Source organism: Rattus norvegicus, chromosome 14 (genome assembly GCF_021556685.1).
Source record: "Rattus norvegicus strain SHRSP/BbbUtx chromosome 14, alternate assembly SHRSP_T2T, whole genome shotgun sequence".
Taxonomy (NCBI): Eukaryota; Metazoa; Chordata; class Mammalia; order Rodentia; family Muridae; genus Rattus; species Rattus norvegicus.
Genome location: NC_141547.1, coordinates 34,070,772 through 34,090,485, shown reverse-complemented (window position 1 = coordinate 34,090,485; position 19,714 = coordinate 34,070,772). Strand labels below are relative to the sequence as shown.

Sequence of the window (19,714 nt, the reverse complement as noted above, 5' to 3'; positions counted from 1 at the left end):
TGGTTCCAGAGGAATAAGAGTCCATCACCTTCACAACAGGGAAGTGAAGCAGCAGTCATGCCTGCTCACACCTTAAACCACAAGCACAAAGGAGAGAAAGCAAACTGGGACTTGTCCTGTCCACAGTGTCTTACTTCCTCCATCAAGACCCCCTCTCCTAAACCTATCCAAATAGCGCCACCAACCAGGAACCAAGTATTCAAATACCTGACCCCACAGGGAACATTCTCATCCAAACTACAATCGTACGTGTCAACAATGTGATTACTCAGATTATAACAGACATCAAAGTGTATTCCTGGAAGTCAAAACTTCAATTAGTAACATATTGTTAAGTTTACACAGCAACATACCTGTAGAAGAAGCCTTTCAAATGCCAGGAAGTTATCCCACTTGGCAGTCTGTGGGTGCTTCAGAGTTTGAACTGTGGCCATCCCTAGCTGTAGAAGCCCACAATGATTTGTAAGAGCTCTGAGGTTGTTCTTGAAGAGCTGAATATAGGACATGAGCTGCCCTGGAGTGACTCTCCCTGGAGAAACATAAAAATTTATCAGTGTACTCTCTTCCCTTTGACTAACTAATGACAAAGAGGTCCTGAACAAAGCCAGTGTCTTATGCCCACAGAACTCCAGAGCTGATCAATCTTTCCTAATGATTCTTCCAGAAACACAAAGACCACAGCAATGCTGATCATATTTGCTGCTTTTACAAGAAAGAAAATAAGAAGTAAGCCAACTGGCCAAAGCCATATTGCTAGTAGAACTCATTAGATAATTTCCTAATATCCTGAAAAGAGTTTTCAAATCAAGGCACACAAATATTTGTTGATCTCAATATAGAGTATGTATGCATGACATATGATACAAGAATCAAAGAATAAATGGAAAGCTCTTTAACTGTGTGTACATGTATAAAGAACATGTTAGAATCATGTGTACATGTGAAAGAACATGTTAGAACATGTGTAAACATATAAAGAACATGTAAGAATCGTGGCTGAAACCTTCAACACTGGCATCAGGGACTCCACAACTGTATTCCTGAGGATCAAGGCTGTATGCTGCATGGGACAAGTTTTCAGCAAATGAGAGTGAACTGCTAGTGAATGTACGAAGTACATGTGAAGAAGTGCTCTCTGGGCTGATATACTCCTTCAGGGTCCCTTGATGGGCTCATCTTCCACTCCTGATTTGTTAAACTTCATAACTGAAGTCATCGGTGTCTAACACAAGGCTCCTACACACCAAATTCTCTTCATCAGACAAAAAGAAGGCACTGAGTCGAACAGAACTGTAAGTCAATGCATCATTCCTATAGAACTCACCGATGCCTTGCTTGTGGACTGTTCTCTGGAACTGAACTTCAACTGTTTACTGCTATACTTAGTTATTTTCATTGTTAATAAACCATCCTGTGTTAACTCAATACATGCAGGTGCTTAAAGAAACATGGCCTCTTCTGATTCTCAGAGCAACTATAGGAAGCAGCAAACTAGGTCGTCCCTGTGGCATCTGTTAGCCTCACCCAAGATACTCAGAACTGAGTGTCTGTTAGTCAGCAAACACCACCTAATATGTAGCTTTTGCTGTAGATTATGATACACACAAAACAGACCTGGCCACGAGAAACTTAAAACCTGAATCACATCTACCTTTTAAACAAACGTTTGTGAAGAGATTACAAGTACTATGCAGATTGCTGTCTGTAAGCAGGTAAGGGCAGGTGAAAGAGAAGGCGAGAGCCTGTGATTGGGCAGTGGTAAAAGAAGGCGGGCTCAGAGTTTTAGAGATGAGTACAGAGACAGAGGGACAGAGGGGGAGAAGGAGAGGAATCTACAAGAGAGGAAGAGGAGCCAGAACCACACAGTCCTGGGAGCCATAAGTATTGAGGATTTCTTAGATAGATGATGAAATAACAAATGGGGTGTGTTTGCCCCATCAGGTGTGTAGCCTGTGTTTACATCAATGGAGTTTTGAGTTCACTCTATGGGCATTTTGTGGGTTGGGAATTTACTAATATAAATCTGGTAAATTTCAGCCTCTAGAGTTTCTTTTAATTGGATATTTTATTTATTTACATTTCAAATGTTATCCCTTTCCAACCCCTTCCAAGTCCCCTATCTCATCCCCCTTACCCTGACTCTATGCAGGTGCTCCCCCACCTACCCACATTCCAGCCTTACTGCCTTAGCATTACTCTACACGGGGGCATCAAGCCTTCACAGGACCAAGGCTCTCCCCTCCTATTAATGCCAGATAAGGCCCCATCAACCTGCAGTCCTTCCCCTAACTCCTCCATTGGGGTCCCTGTGATCAGTCCAATGGTTGGCTTTGAGCATCGGCATCTGTATTGGTCAGGATCTGTCAGAGCCTCTCAGAAGACAGCTATATCATGCTCCTGTCAGCAAGCTCTTGGCATCAGCAGTAGTGCCTGGTTTGGGTGTCTGCATTTGGGGTGGACCCCAGATGGAACAGTATCTGGATGGTCTTCCCTTTAGTCTCTGTATTTCCTTCAGACGGGAGCGATTCTGGCTTAAAATTTTGGAGATCGTTGGATGGCCCTATCCATCAACCGGGGGATCATGCCTAACCTCTGGATGTGGTCTCCACAGGTTCTCCCTCCCCTAGGTAGGGTATTTCAGCTAATGTCGTCCCTGTGGGGTCCTGGGAGCCTCTTGCTTTCCTGGCATCTGGAACTTTCCTGTTGCTACCCCCAGTCCTCCATCCCCCACTACTGTGCACCTCTGTTCACTTTCCAGAACCCCTCTCCGTACATCTCCTCCATCTCCTGCCATACCTGATTCTGCCCCTTCCCCTCCCCTCCTCTCTTCCTTCCAAGTCCCTCTCATCCTCTACTTCCCTTGATTATTTTGTCCCCCCTTCTAAGTAGGACTGAAGAATCCACTCTTTAGTCTTCCTTCTCTTGAACTCCATGTGGTCCGTGAATTGTATCATGGGTATTCCAAGCACTTTGCCCAATATCCACTTATCAGTGAGTACATATCATGTGTGTACTTTTGTGACTGAGTTACCTCACTCAGGATATTTTCTAGATCCATCCATTTGCCTGAGAATTTATGAAGTATTGTTAGTATTCCATACAATTAGTGTCCAATTCATTGAATAGTATTCCACTGTGTAGATGTACCACATTTTCTGTATCCATTCTGGGTTCTTTCCAGCTTCTGGCTATTATAAATAAGGCTGCTATGAACATAGTGGAGCACGTGTCCTTGTTATATGTTGGAACATCTTTTGGGTATAAGCCTAGGAGAGGTATAGCTTGGTCCTCAGGTAGTACTATCTCCAATTTTCTGAGGAAACTCCAGACTGATTTCCAGAATGGTTGCACCAACTTTCAATCCCACCAAAAATGGAGGAGTGTTCCTCTTTCTCCACATCCTCGCCAGCATCTGCTGTCACCTGAGTTTTTGATCTTAGCCATTCTGACTGATGTAAGGTGGAATCTCAGGGTTGTTTTGATTTGCATTTCCCTGATGACAAGGATGTTGAACATTTCTTTAGGTACTTTTCAGTCATTCGATATTCCTCAGCTGAGAATTTTTTTTAGCTCTGTACCCCAGTTTTTAATAGGGTTATTTGGTTCTCTGGAGTTTAACTTCTTAAGTTTTTTGTATATATTGGATATTAGCCCTCTATCCGATGTAGAATTGGTAAAGATTTTTTCCCAATCTGTTGGTGGTCATTTTGTCCTAATGACAGTGTTCTTTGCCTTACAGAAGCTTTGCAATTTTGTGAGGCCCCCTTTGTCAATTCTCGATCTTAGAGCATAAGCCATTGGTGTTCTGTTCAGGAAATTTTCCCCAGTGCCCGTGTGTTCAAGGCTCTTCCCACTTTCTCTTCTGTTAGTTTGAGTGTATCTAGTTTGATTTGAAGGTCCTTGATCCACTTGGACTTGAGCTTTGTACAAGGAGATAAGAATGGATCAATTTGCAATCTTCTACAAGCTGACTGCCAGTTGAACCACCACCATTTGTTGGAAAAGCTGTATTTTTTCCACTATATGTTTTTACCTCCTTTCTCAAAGATCAAATGGCCATTTCTGGGTCTTCCTGTCTGTCTCTGTACCAATACCATACAGTTTTTATCATTATTGCTCTGCAATACAGCTTGAGGTCAGGAATGGTGATTCGCCCAGATGTTCTTTTATTGTTGAGAATAGTTTTCGGGCTGGAGAGATGGCTCAGCCGTTAAAGGCTAGGCTCACAACCAAATATATGAGAATAGTTTTCACTATCCTGAGTTTTTTGTTATTCTAGATGAATTTGAGAATTTCTCTCTAACTCTATGAAGAATTGAGTTGAAATTTTGATGGGGATTACATTGAACCTATAGATTGCTTACAGCAAGATGGCCATTTTACTACATTAATCCTGCCAAGCCATGAACATGGGAAATCTTTCTATCTTCTGAGGTTTTCTTTGATTTCTTTCTTCAAAGACTTGAAGTTCTTGTCATACAGATATTTCACTTATTTGGTTAGAGTCACACCGAGGTATTTTATATTATTTGTGACTATTGTGAAGGGTGTCATTTCCCTAATTTCATTGTTAGCCCATTTATCCTTTGAATAGAGGGGCTACTGATTTGTTTAAGTTAATTTTATATCCAGCCACTTTGCTGAAGTTGTTTATCAGCTGTAGGAATTCTCCGGTGGAATTCTGGGGGTAGCTTAAGTATACTCTCATATCATCTGCAGATAGTGATATTTTCACTTCTTTCCAATTTGTATCCTTTTGACCTCCTTTTGTTGTCTAATTACTCTCGCTAGAACTTCAAATACTATATTGAATAGGTAGAGAGAGAGTGGGCAGCAAAACCACACAAAGGCCCAACAAAGAAAGATAACTTCAGACCAATTTCCCTTATGAATTTTGATGCAAAGATACTCACTAAAATTCTCCCAAACTGAACTCAAGAACACGTCAAAACAATCATCCATCATGATCAAGTAGGCTTCATCCCAAGGATGCAGGGATGATTCAATATATGGAAATCCATCAACATAATCCACCACATAAACAAACTCGAAGACAAAAACTACAAGATCATTTCATTAGATGCTGAAAAGCATTTGACAAAATTCAGCACCCCTTCATGTTAAACATCTTGGAAAGATCAGGAATTCAAGGCCCATACCTAAACATAGTAAAAGCAATACACAGCAAACCAGTAGCCAACATCAAACTAAATGGAGAGAAACTTGAAGTAATCCCACTAAAGTCAGGGACTAGACAAGGCTGCCCACTCTCTGCCTCTAGAGTTTTGCTTTTATTGGGTTATGGTGATTTGTGACAGCTAACCACAGGGGGCAGATGGCTGGGAATGTGAGTAGGATCCAGAGCATGGTTGGGGACCATAGAGATCCTGGCAGAGGGGAAACCACATTACTAAGAATTAGCTGGCACTAGCGTGGGTGCCTTTTCTTTTCACGCAACAATACTAAGGTGCCTTCTTATCAGTGTATGATGGTAAGCATCTAAGACAAAGAACAGGAATGACTATGCCTCATACATTTCTCTGGTTCTTTACCAAGGTTCAGACTCACTCAGATAGATAGATAGATAGATAGATGGATAGATAGATAGATAGATAGATAGATAGATAGATAGATAGATAGATAGATATCACCTATCTATGTATCTATCATCTATATATCTATCTGTATGCATCTACCTTCTCTCTAGAGTATACAAAATCAAAGGTTTTGTTTATGACATCTTCATTTCATATACCATTCACCTCCTCAGCTACCTGCTCCCATTCTTAGTTTTTTTTTTTCATCTTTATTAACTTGGGTATTTCTTATTTACATTTCGATTGTTATTCCCTTTCCCAGTTTCCGGACCAACATTCCCCAGCCCCTCCCCTCCCCTTCTATATGGGTGTTCCTTCCCCACTCTCCCCCCATTACTGCTCTCCCCCCAACAATCCTGTTCACTGGGGGATCAGTCTTGGCAGGACCAAGGGCTTCCCCTTCCACTGGTGCTCTTACTAAGATATTCATTGCTACCTATGGGGTCAGAGTCCAGGGTCAGTCCATGTATAGTCTTTAGGTAGTGGCTTAGTCCCTGGAAGCTCTGGTTGCTTGGCATTGTTGTTCATATGGGATCTCAAGACCCTTCAAGCTCTTTCAGTCCTTTCTCTGATTCCTTCAACAGGGGTCCCGTTCTCAGTTCAGTGGTTTGCTGCTGGCATTCGCCTATGTATTTGCCATATTCTGGCTGTGTCTCTCAGGATAGATCTACATCCAGCTCCTGTCGGCCTGCACTTCTTTGCTTCATCCATCTTATCTAGTTTGGTGGCTGTATATGTATGGGCCACATGTGGGGCAGGCTCTGAATGGGTGTTCCTTCAGTCTCTGTTTTAATCTTTGCCTCTCTCTTCCCTGCCAAGGGTATTCTTGTTCCCCTTTTAAAGAAGGAGTGAAGCATTCACATTTTGGTCATCCTTCTCGAGTTTCATGTGTTCTGTGCATCTAGGGTAATTCAAGCATTTGGGCTAATATACACTTATCAATGAGTGCATACCATGTGTGTTTTTCTGTGACTGGGTTACCTCACTCAGGATGATATTTTCTACTTTCATCCATTTGCCTATGAATTTCATAAAGTCATTGTTTTTTATAGCTGAGTAGTATTCTATTGTGTAGATGTACCACATTTTCTGTATCCATTCCTCTGTTGAAGGGCATCTGGGTTCTTTCTAGCTTCTGGCTATTATAAATAAGGCTGCTGTGAACATAGTGGAGCATGTGTCTTTGTTATATGTTGGGGCATCTTTTGGGTCTATGCCCAAGAGAGGTATAGCTGGGTCCTCAGGTAGTTCAATGTCCAATTTTCTGAGGAACCTCCAGACTGATTTCCAGAATGGTTGTACCAGTCTGCAATCCCACCAACAATGGAGGAGTGTTCCTCTTTCTCCACATCCTCGCCAGCATCTGCTGTCACCTGAGTTTTTGATCTTAGCTATTCTCGCTGGTGTGAAGTGAAATCTCAGGGTTGTTTTGATTTGCATTTCCCTTATGACTAAAGATGTTGCACATTTCTTTAGGTGTTTCTCAGCCATTCGGCATTCCTCAGCTGTGAATTATTTGTTTAGCTCTGAACCCCATTTTTTAATAGGGTTATTTGTCTCCCTGTAGTCTAACTTCTTGAGTTCTTTGTATATTTTGAATATAAGCCCTCTATCAGTTGTAGGATTAGTAAAGATTTTTACCATTCTTAATTTTCAAAGTACAACTTGACAATTCACTTGTTCATGACTAATGAGAGAGAGAGAGAGAGAGAGAGAGAACTCATACTTCTTCCCTTATTCTCCTAGCCAGGTTTATGAAGATGTTATTTCTATACAGTTAAAATCCACCCTTTCCTGGTATGGAGTTCCATGGGTTTTGACAAATATCTGCAGCATGTATGTTGAGTTGCAGGGATCTGAGGGAGCCTAGTGAGGAAGAAGTGTAAGGGAATGCAAGACCACATGGACTCCTGCACATGCTCCAGAAATCCTCATCAGGATGTATACAACCTGAGATCTAAAGTGACACCCAGCAAACCAGTCAGACAGAACAAAAGACCCAGGCCCAGTGTGATGGCCGCTTCCTCTGCCTCCACAGAAATCCTCCTGGGTGATGGGCCTTCTTCCCTACAGAGTCATGGGCAAGCAAATTAGATTCAGCAAGACAGCAGAGCGTGTAATGCCCAGCTTGGCCCTTGATTGAATAGCCACACTTTTATGGCTGAAAAGTTGTATGTAGGCCTTGAACTGAGCAATAAAAATTAGATCTGCACCCTGATGATGGTCTCTGGGGTCCGAAATCTCTGTGGGCTCTGTCTCCACTTTTCCCCCATTTCTCCATTCCAGTTCTGACAACTATGTTGAGTGACCATCACCACAACCTAGACGCAGAGCATTTCTCTCAGTCTAACACACGGCCTCCTTTTTGTCATCAATTCCATGGCTCCAACTCTACACCTTGATAAATACTGAAGTGCCATTGTCTGACCTCCCTCTAGATAGTTTCTCCCTTCTAGAATGTCATATACACCAACCACAGATGTAACATATTTGAGTCTGGCTTTTTTCACATCAGCATAGTGTATATGAGATTCATCCATGTTCTTAATAGAAATAATAGCTTTCTTCTTTTCCTTTCTGAATATTACTTCACTGTTTTAGGCATACTATAGCTTAGGTATCTAGTTATCTCAGCCCAATTACAAGATCATGAGGGTTATCTTCAATTCTTAAAACTGTAAGCAAAGCCTTACAGGTTTTCATGTGTCTCTATGCACCTATGTTTTCATTGTTCTTTGGTAAATTTCCAAGAGTGAGCAGTTAGGGTCATACGCTAAGTGCATTTTATTATAAGACTGGCAACCTAAGGCAAAACGAGCCATCCCACAGCGACATGGGAGAGGTTCTAGTTGCTTCACATCCTCGCCAGCACTTGATTCTGTCAGTTACACTGACTTTAGCTTTTCTAACACGTGTGTGATGATAGCTCCTTATGGTTTCAATCTGCATTTTTCTATGGACACGTCTAGTTGATCATCTTTTCAGGTGCACATCTGATATCCAATACTTCTTTGAGTAAAGTGTCCATTCAAGCCTTTCCCCTGTCTTAGTTGGTTTCCTTATTATTAATTTGTACCATAACTTTCAACTATCCATTAATTTGATATGCATTTTCACACCAGCAACAGAAATAAAACACATTGTTGCTGAAATAAACATACAGACAAATGTCTCCTTGATGCCCTCTTGATTAACTCAGCCTATCTCACAAATTACATGTAATATTCTTTTAACATACTTCTTGTATAAATTATTATCATTTGTGCCACAATATGCTGATACTTACTGTATTAAATATGTGAAAACAAACATTGACCAAAGTGTTCAGATCCCAAGATTGGTGTGAGCTCTGTGGGGTCGGTCCCCCACCATTTGCACATTATGTTGACTACATCCTCAGCTTTCTCCATGTGCTTCCTTATGTGTCACACTACGGATGACAGCAGCATAGAGACTGAAAGACAGTTTCCAGTTACTCTAAAGAGACAGCCAAGCCTGCTGAGCACATACAAGGCTCTTGGTTCAATCTTCAGTGCTGGGCGAGGGTAGAATGCGCTGAGGCTCCGTGGTCGAGGGCCTTCCTATTTGCAGAAAATCTTGGGCTCAATCACTAGCACCAAATGAGAGTGAGGGGTGGGGTGTGGTGCAGTGGGATGGGGGGGTAGGTAGGAGATCCACTTAACTGTCATACAAATCTTATTCATCATGACTGTAGCAATAAAGAAAAGTAAGTCCCCAGAGTGTCAAAGGCTCCATGTGTGTCATGGGACTCTGTTTTAGAGAAACGTTTCAGAGGAAATGAGAATCACCAAAGCCACCACCAGGAGTTTTATTGTAAAAGCTCTAAGATCTGCTTTTGTATCACCCACTCTAGGCAGATGGTCTTCTACTGAGACATACCCCAGCTTCAGCATGTGTTTATTTTAAAGATCAGGGTATTGTCAATTAGAAAAAATTTAAGGTTTTTTTATTCTTAGCATTACTCAGATTTGTACTTAGTATTTAGGACATGCCTCCTTCTCACTTAAGACATGTGACCTAAAGAAACAAAATATCTCCTAATAAGAAATACCAACCAAACCCAGGCCATGAGCTAACAATCACCAAGCATCACTTTCTCTAGCCCACAGTAAATTCGCTTCTTCCATTAGCTATGTCACGAAGCAGGCCACTTCTCTAACTAGAACAACACTCCAACTGGAAGGTGACAGAAGAGTAGCTTACATAAATGCTCTAAAATAGGCTTGTGACATTTTTAGAATTTAACCACAACCATATATAAAAAGGAACAAACAAACAAAATAAAACAAAAAACAAATGCAATCCAACCAATTGACTGAAAAAAAAAAAAAAGCTTAGAGGATCAGTGAGTGCACATGCCTCTGTCAGTGAGCTACGATACAAGTAGGATTTCCCTTCTTTACCTTCTATCTGTAAACTGTTTTTACTATGGTGCTTTATGCATTTGAAAGCATTGCATTTACAAAAGGAAAATGCTATAAACATTGTATATTTTGTGTGTTTTGAATAAACTACAGGTAATTAGACAGGGGTGATTTTTCACCATTATGTCAAGTAAAATCATCAGTCCAAAAAAAAAATGCTACCATAAAAATTTAAATAATGCTCCCCAGTTCCCATCAACTAAGCAAGCAATAAGAGCAGGCACTGAAAAAGTAATAGAACAGTTAGCCATACTTCACTTTATGAAAGAGAAGCAGACACACCTGTCAGGCAGATTTACACGGTGATTTAAAAACCTCAACCCAGAAGGCTCTGCAAGATACTTTTAAGGACCACAAAAGAAAGGTTACTTTATATCAAGGTCACAATGATATACAGCAACTGTTTGGAAAGTGACACTTTGACACTGGAAAAGTGACTTTTAAGTCTTTAAACTACTAATGCAGTTCACTGAAGCAAGCTCATTAAACTACAATTATCTCTTGGAGAAAACAAACTACATGGGCAGCACTGAGCAGCGCAGCTACAGAAGAGCTGGAAGCTAAGGAAGCAGCGCTCACCTCCAGCCCTGCCTCTCAGCTCTGCCATCAGGCCTGGCCTCACTTGCCATCCTGCTCAGTGGCCACCATCTTTAGTGTGCTTCCCTTTGCTTCCAATGCCAAATGGCCTCCACCTCTCAACTACAGCACAAGGAGCCAACTTCAACACTTTATATCAAGTCCATATTTGCTACAAACTGATGTGTACAAATTAACTGTCTTTTTAACTGTCCCAGTATTTTATTCAAGATCTTTATTCTTTTTGTTAATGCTTTGATTACAAAGTTATAATGAATGTATGTGTGTATAGATATGTATATTTGTGTATATGTGAAAATAAATTCTACATATGAAAGAGATAGATAGATAGATAGATAGATAGATAGATAGATAGATAGATAGATAGATAGATAGATAGAAAAATAAATAGATAAATAGATAGAATGGAATGTTCCTGAAGGTAAATTTTCCTTTCACAATGAGCTCTGATGCCTAAAATAATCTTTGCAAAACACAAGGTTTTTTCAGGAGTACAGATAAATAACATACAGGCCAAAGAGTCAGGTCTGCTGAGTGTAAATACTCATGGCAGACGGCATTATTAGGGCAAACAGAATGCTGACTCAGTGCTCAGCATGAAAGCCAAATGTTACAGACTGACAGCAGGCAATGTACAAAGGGGACCTGAAAAGGGGTCTCAACTGGGGGATAAGAGAGGATAATGAGGAGGATATAATCAGAGTACATTGTAAATATCAAGCTGTGAAACAACAAATTTTGTTTTAGAAAGCAGTGGCAATTTTTGTAAATAATGTACGAAGGCTGAATGCCTACCCTATATGCAGGGGCTTCTCAAGGGACTCACAGAATGATGGGAAGCAACCAGAAGAGTCACGATGTAGTTTACAGACAGACAAAAGCATTCGATACTCCCATCGGTGGCTATGCTACTTGCATTATATGCCGAAGCTGTCTTATTTGTCGCCACCTTCAACAGGTGACACATTATTCAAGTTCTAAAAAGACACTAAGTCCTTCTCCCTTCTTTTTACTCCTTATGTCCCTGCCTTTTACCCTTTAAATCATCTGTCCCTTTGTTTTTGCCTGGTCAAAATTTATTGGTATTTATATTTCATTCCATAAGCACAGTTTTAGCATTACATTCTTTTTCCATAGGTTACATCTGAATGTTCAAAATCAATCGATACTGCTTACATCAATATGAACTATATCACTATTCATAGCAGAGCTCAGTTACATACTGTAGTTATACTGCCTCATTCACACGCTCCTCTGAGAAGCAGATGGTGAAGTTAAGGGACGGAGGAGAATACTAATGCTTTATTTTATGTACGCAGTCATCTCGACTCCCCATAAGCTCAGATGAGTGTCTCTTCCTTAATACTCACTTGATTCTGAGACAAAGTAATGTCTGTTTCATGTACAATGGACAGATGTTTATTTTTCTCTGGGAAATCTGACTTTATTACTACCACTGATTTGTACAATGGGTAAAGCTCTGTCTTTCAACAGCCACAGAAGTGAGGAGCAATAGTAACTGCCCGCTTCCCACCTCAACCGAGGTCAAGGGTAAAGAAATATGGTTGAGATGCAGATGGGAGATTTAAGCTACACATGAGAAAAACATTTCCTGATGGTGATGACTATGAGACACAGAAACAAATTATTAAAAGGGAGAGACCGAGAGAGGGGGAGAAGACCATATAAATCTTCCTCCACAGGGATGTCAAGGGCAGTATATACAGCCATCTGTACAGTGAAGCTTGGATAAAGCACAGCTGCAAACTGATGTCCACTTTATAACACCGTAAATATTCAAGAAGGTTTGAGAGGCAGGCTTTAAGAGTGTGAGTTCTGGTTACACACACTTTTTTAGCCCTGTGTCACAGTAGAAAACAAACTAATTTGAAAGAGTATTCAGTTCTATGAAGAGAATCAATTCAATGGGTCCAAAGAAATCTGTCAGAGGGCCTTTTCTGGGCTGATCTGGAGTAAAGCACAACCATCACAGAATCACAGGTCCCAGAGAGAAAGGCAGCAGCTCTCACTGAAGTGACACAAAAGGGTGTAATAGGAAACCACAAGAAACACAGCTTGCTTTTCTATGTAGCTCCTGCATTCCCAGGGCTAACCCTACCTCAGTAGAGAGCAAAAGACTTCGCTATCCAGGCAGAGAAACCAGGAATGTGCCAAAGGAACATTGGTGGGTCCACTCTAATGCAAAGGACCTCTCCAATAAACAGACAGCTACGTTTAGAAGAGGGCAAGTGAAGGAGAGCTCTGAAGACACTACAACCAAGTCTGGATGAACACATAGACCAAAAGGAAGAATCTGGCTCTGCTGTCCCTGCTGTCATTAAAAAAGAAAAGAGAGTGAGGGGCGGGGAAGGGAGGGGAATAGAAGAGATGGGAGGAAAGGAGAGGGAAGGGGAGGGGAGGGGAAGGAAAGGAAGTGAAGAAAACCAGGAAGGTGGGCTGGAGGACTAGACCAGCAGTTAAGAGTGCCTGCTGCTTTGGCAATAGTTTCCAGGACCCACGAAATAAATAAAATAAATCTTGAAGACAAAAACCTCAGGAGGGACTTCTCCCTGAAATGAAGTCATACAGGACTCCAGTGGCTGCACCGCTGTGCCAGGACTCCTTCTCTGGAATCATGCATGGCACAGTTCCAGACCTCAGCTCAGGGCGCGGCCTGGAGCTAACTATGGAGAAGTTCACCTTGTCTGATTCCAGCAAAGAACTGACAGCGTGTCTTAACACACAGTGGAGCGCGATGCTGTACTGTGTCATCTTGAAACAAGGGCTACTTCTAGGGTGTGTCCCTAGTAAAGGAGCTGACAATGACCAGGAACCGAGCATCTCTTTGACTGTCATCCTGTACCACAGTCTTATAGGATAGGACACCATTCTCGAGCCAAGCTGGTGCAGCTCACTGCCCTGTGGCAACAAACCTCACAGGAGGCACTGCCCAGACCCCTCCTCTGCCTTTTTATTGCTTGGAGCCTGAGCTCAACTATGAAGATGCACCCCTACCCCTAAGCCATTATAAACACAGGGAAGCCCTCGGCCCAGCCCTGCACAGCCGTGCCCCAGCCACAAGCTTGTCCTCTGGGTAAGTCATCCATTTCACTTACTTGCTGTTTTCTCTCTTTCCCATCCCCCATGTTCACTGGCATCTCCATCCCTTCGGGCTTTTTGTATCCAACTGTACTTTCTGTAGTGTTTGCACTTTATCTTACTGTTTTTATTGTTGTTAGTGTTCTTTACATTTAAAACTTGCATTTTTCTATTCACCTTCATACATTTATCTAATCTGAGCTTGGTTTTTTGTTTTTACATTTTATTTTACATTTTATTTTATTTTGGCCTGTGTGTGTGTGTGTGTGTTGTGTGTGTGTGTTGTGTGTGTATGTGTTGTGTGTGTATGTGTGTGTGTGTTGTGTGTGTACATACCATGTGCATGCCTGATTCCAAATGAGGTCAATAGAGGGCAGAAGGTCCCTGGGACTGGAGGAACAGATGGTTGTGGACATGTGTGTGCTGGGAATGAAACTCGGGTCCCCTGTAGGACAGATCCTCAATAGAGCAGAAGGCAAGAACTGACTTACAAATGTGTCCTATGACCTCCATGCATACCCTTACTCACATGCTCATACATACATATGCACACACATGGTAAATAACTAAAATAATATTAAAATAGAAGCTGCCATATGATCTATCCATGTCACCCTGGGTGTACATCCATAGAGCGCTGAGTCAGCAGGCCACAGAGACCCCAGCTCGCCCACACTTCCCACTGCAGTATTCGCGATAGCTAAGAATGGAACTATGTCTACCTATCGACCAACAAGAGATAGATAAAGAAGATGTACAAACATACAGTGGAATCTTACTCAGTTTTAAAGAAAGGCATGGCTTGGAGCTAAAGGGCATTATGTTAACTGAAACACTTCCAGATGTGGAGTCTCCATTTAAATGTGTCTGCGCATGTGTGTGTATAAAAGTAAAAAGGAGACCTTGACATGAGCAGATGCTCTCTCAAGGAGAGGGTAAGGAGGAGTAGAAGTGGACTGTGGGAGAGACAGCCCATGAGGAATGAAGGGAGGATCTGCCTCTTGACACTATAATGCTCAGCAAAGCTTTACTTCAGAAATGGAGAAAGACACTCTTGCCTAGGCAAGCAAATTTAGGAAATTGACCCCCACAGGGTGTAGCCCAGGAACCCTGCTCGACTGTTTGAGGCAGGGCCTCTCTCCTTACATGGCCCAGACAGGTTTAGAACTTACTGTCTAGCTCAGGTTGGTCCCAAATTCATGGCAATCCTGGTCCAGTTTCCAAACTGATCTGTCTTAAGAGGATTTTTTTTCTAGTCAGAGTGACTTCTACATGAACTTCTGATCCTCGTGCCTCTACCCACTCAGTGCTGAGATTACAGCCATGTACCACCAAGCCAAGTTTATACAGTGCTGGGGACTGAACCTAGGGTTTCATCCATGCTAGACAAAATTCTGCTACAGCCCCAGCCTTCATTAGAAATTCCTCAAGGAAAGTCTTCATTTAGAAAGGAAATGATGGCAGTTACTATCAGGTAAGTCTCCAAAACCATAAAACTCACACTTAGAGATGAATACATTGTCAAAGTCAGAATACTTCACTACTGCAATAGCAGTATGAAAATCTCTTAAGTCTCTAGTATGAACACCACAAGTTAAATTCTTCAAAAAAAACTGTAGTTACAGTAAGTTAGAGAAATATACAAAAATATGTTAGCTGTAAACACAAAAATATAAATTTAGGAAAAGGGGTAAAAGCCTAGGCATTTGTCTGTGATCAAAGCTGTCACGAGCTTAAAATAGTCTATTATAACAATATGTCTTCTGGGAGCCTCATGGTAACCACAGAACAGAAGACTGCAGCAGATGCACAAACAGGAAAAGACAGGAATTAGAGCTTCACGCTGCAGAGAAAACCATAGCACAAAGGTATACAACAAGCAAGGAGTAATGAACCAGAAAACAAGTTTTCACCCAGTAGGAACCTAAATAGGAAGGGTTACAGTGGCCTATAGGAGATTCCTTCTGACTTAAATGACACACATGGACTTAAAATGGAAAGATGAAAAAAGAGCTCATATACATACTGGACAACAGAAAACAAAAGTGGTCTATATTTTATATGACAAAATAGTATTCACACCAAGACTGTTGAAAGAAGTGAATATAGGTAGTGTAAATACATCAAGAAGATGAGAGACAGCTTGGTGGTTGAGGGCACTTTCTCTTGCAGAGGACTTGGGTTTGGTTCCCAAAACTCACAGGGCAGTTCACAGCAATTCAAACTGAAGTTCCTCTTCCGAACTCCATGGGGACCAGGTACATGGAGTGGTGCACATACGTGCAAGCAAGATATTCATACACATAAAGTAAACCAATCTTTAAAATGTAGGTATAAATATATAGCAAAACATTAACTAGTTAAAGCAAATATTAATAAATCTAAAAAAAGATTATTAGGCTCTAGTTTAATAATAGAAGACTTCAGCAGTCTTCCAGCTCTACCCAGTTGCCACCTGGATAAAACCTAAATGTCCTTGATCCTCTTGTGTGATCCCAGGACTTGCTAAAAGTGGCCTCTGCAACCCCACATGCACTCAACATATGCACAAGACTAGTGCACAAGGCTCCATTTGAGAGCTGGGATGCACCCAGGCCTCAGGCCTCCTGCTTCATACAGGCACCTTGCTTTTGCATCTGTCTCTTCCCAGTGGAAGAACTCTCCCTATAGCAGCTGTAGACAGTATCTCCTGTGGCTGCCCCTTGAGGGACAAGAACTAGGAAGGGAAGGGATGATCTGGTAGTCTTTCCTTTTCTATAATGATAAAACCAGGATTTTTATTATATAATTAATAATTTTATTATTGAGAAGAGGAAACCTAGCACTGCCAGCAAGTGACTCCTATAGCTATAATACTTGGAATTTTGAGGTTCAGGGGATTCAGACTTTGGTGGCCCAGTGCATCAGGAGAAAGAGGCACCATAACCATATGCTGTGCTTCTGTGGGCAGGCAGGTAGCTACCGAGCATGGACTCCTCCAGTGATGGTGGGAAAGGTATTCTTCCATTGGCTGCACTTCTGTCAGCATCTTTACCCTGGGGAGAAGCACTGTGGTGGGCAGAGGGTGAGCCTCAGCGCTGCGCCAGTCACCTGAGGTTCCATCCCTACACCATCAACAAAATTATGAAAAAGAATAATAATTTTGATTAAGTCACAAGATAGACTTAAGAAATGCTGGATTTAAAGATAATTGTTTATTGTGGCTTGTTGGTCTTTTTCTCCCTCAATGACCTGCTTCCACCTCACTGCAGTGTTAGTGTGAACTGGGGATGAATCACGAGTGCACACTCACAAGTATCGACCATGCTCTAAGGACAAAGCAAGTCCTGATGTCTGCTAAGGGATTAAGTATTTGTTTTCTGAAAAATTATTTTGCATTTTGTTTTCTATTAAAATGCATTTAGTTTCAAAAACTAATAGACTTCAATGCCCTATTTAGTCCAGTTAGACCTAATGGACATATATAAAACCATTTGTTCAGTAGTGGTGAAATATGTGTGCTTCTCTAGCATGCAAGGAACACTCTGGTAAGAAACATTCTCTCAGAGAGGCACAATATTATAGCACAAAACAAGTCTTAATGAATTCAAGATTGGAATGGTTTGGTGTATGTTTTCCAGCTACAGCAGTGTGACTTACAATCAACAACAGAAGGAATCTTAGAACATTCACAAACATGCAGAAGTTAAACACCACACTCCTCCCAAGAAGCCAATAGATAAACCCAAAAGGGAAATTTAGACATAACTTGGCTCAGAAGTAAGAGCATTTACTGCTCTTCAGTAGATGAGAGTTTAGTTTACAACCTCCTGTAACGCTAGTTCCAGGAAGTGCAACACCGCTGGTCTGCTCTCCATAGGCACCACAAGTGCACACACATGCATGTGAGCATGTGTGCACATGCGCGCGCGCACACACACACACACACACACACACACACACACAATATAGTAGTTTGAATAAGAAATACCATATAGAGACACTAACATTCAACACTAACATTCAACACTTGGTGCTGAGTTGACAGTGATGTCTGGGAAGGTCTAGGAGGTGTGTGCTTGGTAGAAGAGAAAAAGCCCTGAGAGGAGGCTTTGAAGGTTCAAATCTGGTACCATTCGAAGTACGTATCCCTCTCTGTCTCTCTGTCTCTCTCTCTTTTGTGTGTGTGTGTGTGTGTGTGTGTGTGTGTGTGTGTGTCTGTGTATGTGTGTGTCTCTGTGTGTGTGTGTCTGTGTTTCTGTGCATGTGTGTCCCTCTATGTGTCTCTGTGCATATGTCCATCTCTCTGTGTCACTAATACACACACAATAAAAATAAAAACTCCTTAGGAAAAATAAGCAAAACTGATCAAAATCTCTGGGATGCAACATTCTAAATGGTAAATTACACCAATAAAACTTAGAGATCCCGGGGGCTGGAGAGATGGCTCAGCGGTTAAGAGCACCTGATTACTCTTCCAGAGGTCCTGAGTTCAATTCCCAGCAACCACGTGGTGGCTCACAACCATCTGTAAAGAGATTCGATGCCCTCTTCTGGTGTGTCTGAAGACAGCTACAGTGTACTTATATATAATAAATGAATAAATCTTTAAAAAAAAAAACTTAGAGATCCCAAATAGTCTATCATTGAGTCTCAAGGAACTAGAAAAAGAACAAACCTTAAGTTAGCAGAAAGAAGAATAAAAACGAGCCCGGTAAACAGAAAACCCACTTTTTAAAAAAATGAATAAATTCAAGAGTTTCCCATAAGTCAAATTGAACTGACAGAGAGAGAGAGAGAGAGAGAGAGAGAGAGAGAGAGAGAGAGAGAGAGAGAGAGAGAGGGAGGGAGGGAGGGAGAGAGGGCACTCCTCAAGGCACGTAGACATGGCTGAGAATGAGGTACAGAGCTTGTTCTCCACACAAAGCTGGCCTGGATGAGGAACAATGCAAAAAGGCAGGAGCCTGGTGTCCGACTCAAGACCCAAAGACCAGCAGGTGCCCGTTGTCCTTGTCCTGGGATGCCTGCTCGGCGGGGGTGAAAGCGGTGTGGCTGCACTGATGTGACCGAGGTGCCTCAGCCACTGCTCATATGTAAGCTGTGCTCAGTAAGGTCCCAGGCCTGCTTTTCTAACATGACTGTAATACTCATGTATCTGGGTGGTGGTGAGTTACTTTGATAAGCTCATAGGTGCTAATGAATTACTTGTATAAATAACTCCTTTGTTGGTCTCCAGCTCGTTGTTTGTGCTGGACACACAATTATTGTTTACTTATACAAATATGTTCAATCATTCAAAATGAAGCCTGATAGCTGGGATTTTATATGATACGGAATAATTTTGAATAGTCTGCAGCCTGATCTATAAACCCTGCAAGAACTTTAAAAAATATACATAATAACTATGGTGCATGTTTTAAATTTAGTTTCCTGAAACAAGGTCTAGCTCATGATGGCTTGGAATTCTCTACTTCCCCGAGGCTGTCCTCTAATTACTGTTCGTCCTTCACCAGCCTACCAGGCTTGGAGATTCCAGGGTGTATGCACCACCACACCCGGCTTACAGTTATGTTTTCAATAAATAAAAATGGTATTTTTATCTTGAACTCTGTATAGTCTCTAGAAAAAATTCACTGAGTTCTACTTCCACTTTTAATTTAAGTGTTTTACTTCTTTGAGAATTTCATACATGAGTGCTGTATTTATATAACTTCTACTCCATTCCTCCTGTTCATACTCATTCCCTCCCAAATTCAAGACCCCTTCTACTTTAATTACTATTGTTTTTCACTTTACATCCCAATATCTGCCCCCTCTTCCCAGTTCCCCCTCCTATAGTCCTTCCCCCATTTCCTCTTCCCTTCTCTTCTGGGAAGAGCGAGGTCCCCCTGGGTCACCCTACCCTGGCACATCAAGTCTCTGCAGGATGAGACTCTCCCACTGAGGTAGGCAATACAGTCCAACAGATTCAAGGACAGCTCCCTCTCTGCTGTTGGG

General features: G+C 41.7%; 1 protein-coding gene across 1 annotated transcript in view; it reads right to left on the bottom strand.

Moving 5' to 3' along the window:
- The window catches only part of Scfd2 (sec1 family domain containing 2), a 326,684-nt gene that overhangs the window by 272,626 nt on the left and 34,344 nt on the right, over nucleotides 1–19,714 (bottom strand). The window contains 1 exon segment of the mRNA NM_001017499.1: nucleotides 354–529. Coding sequence (NP_001017499.1) covers nucleotides 354–529 — 176 coding nt within the window.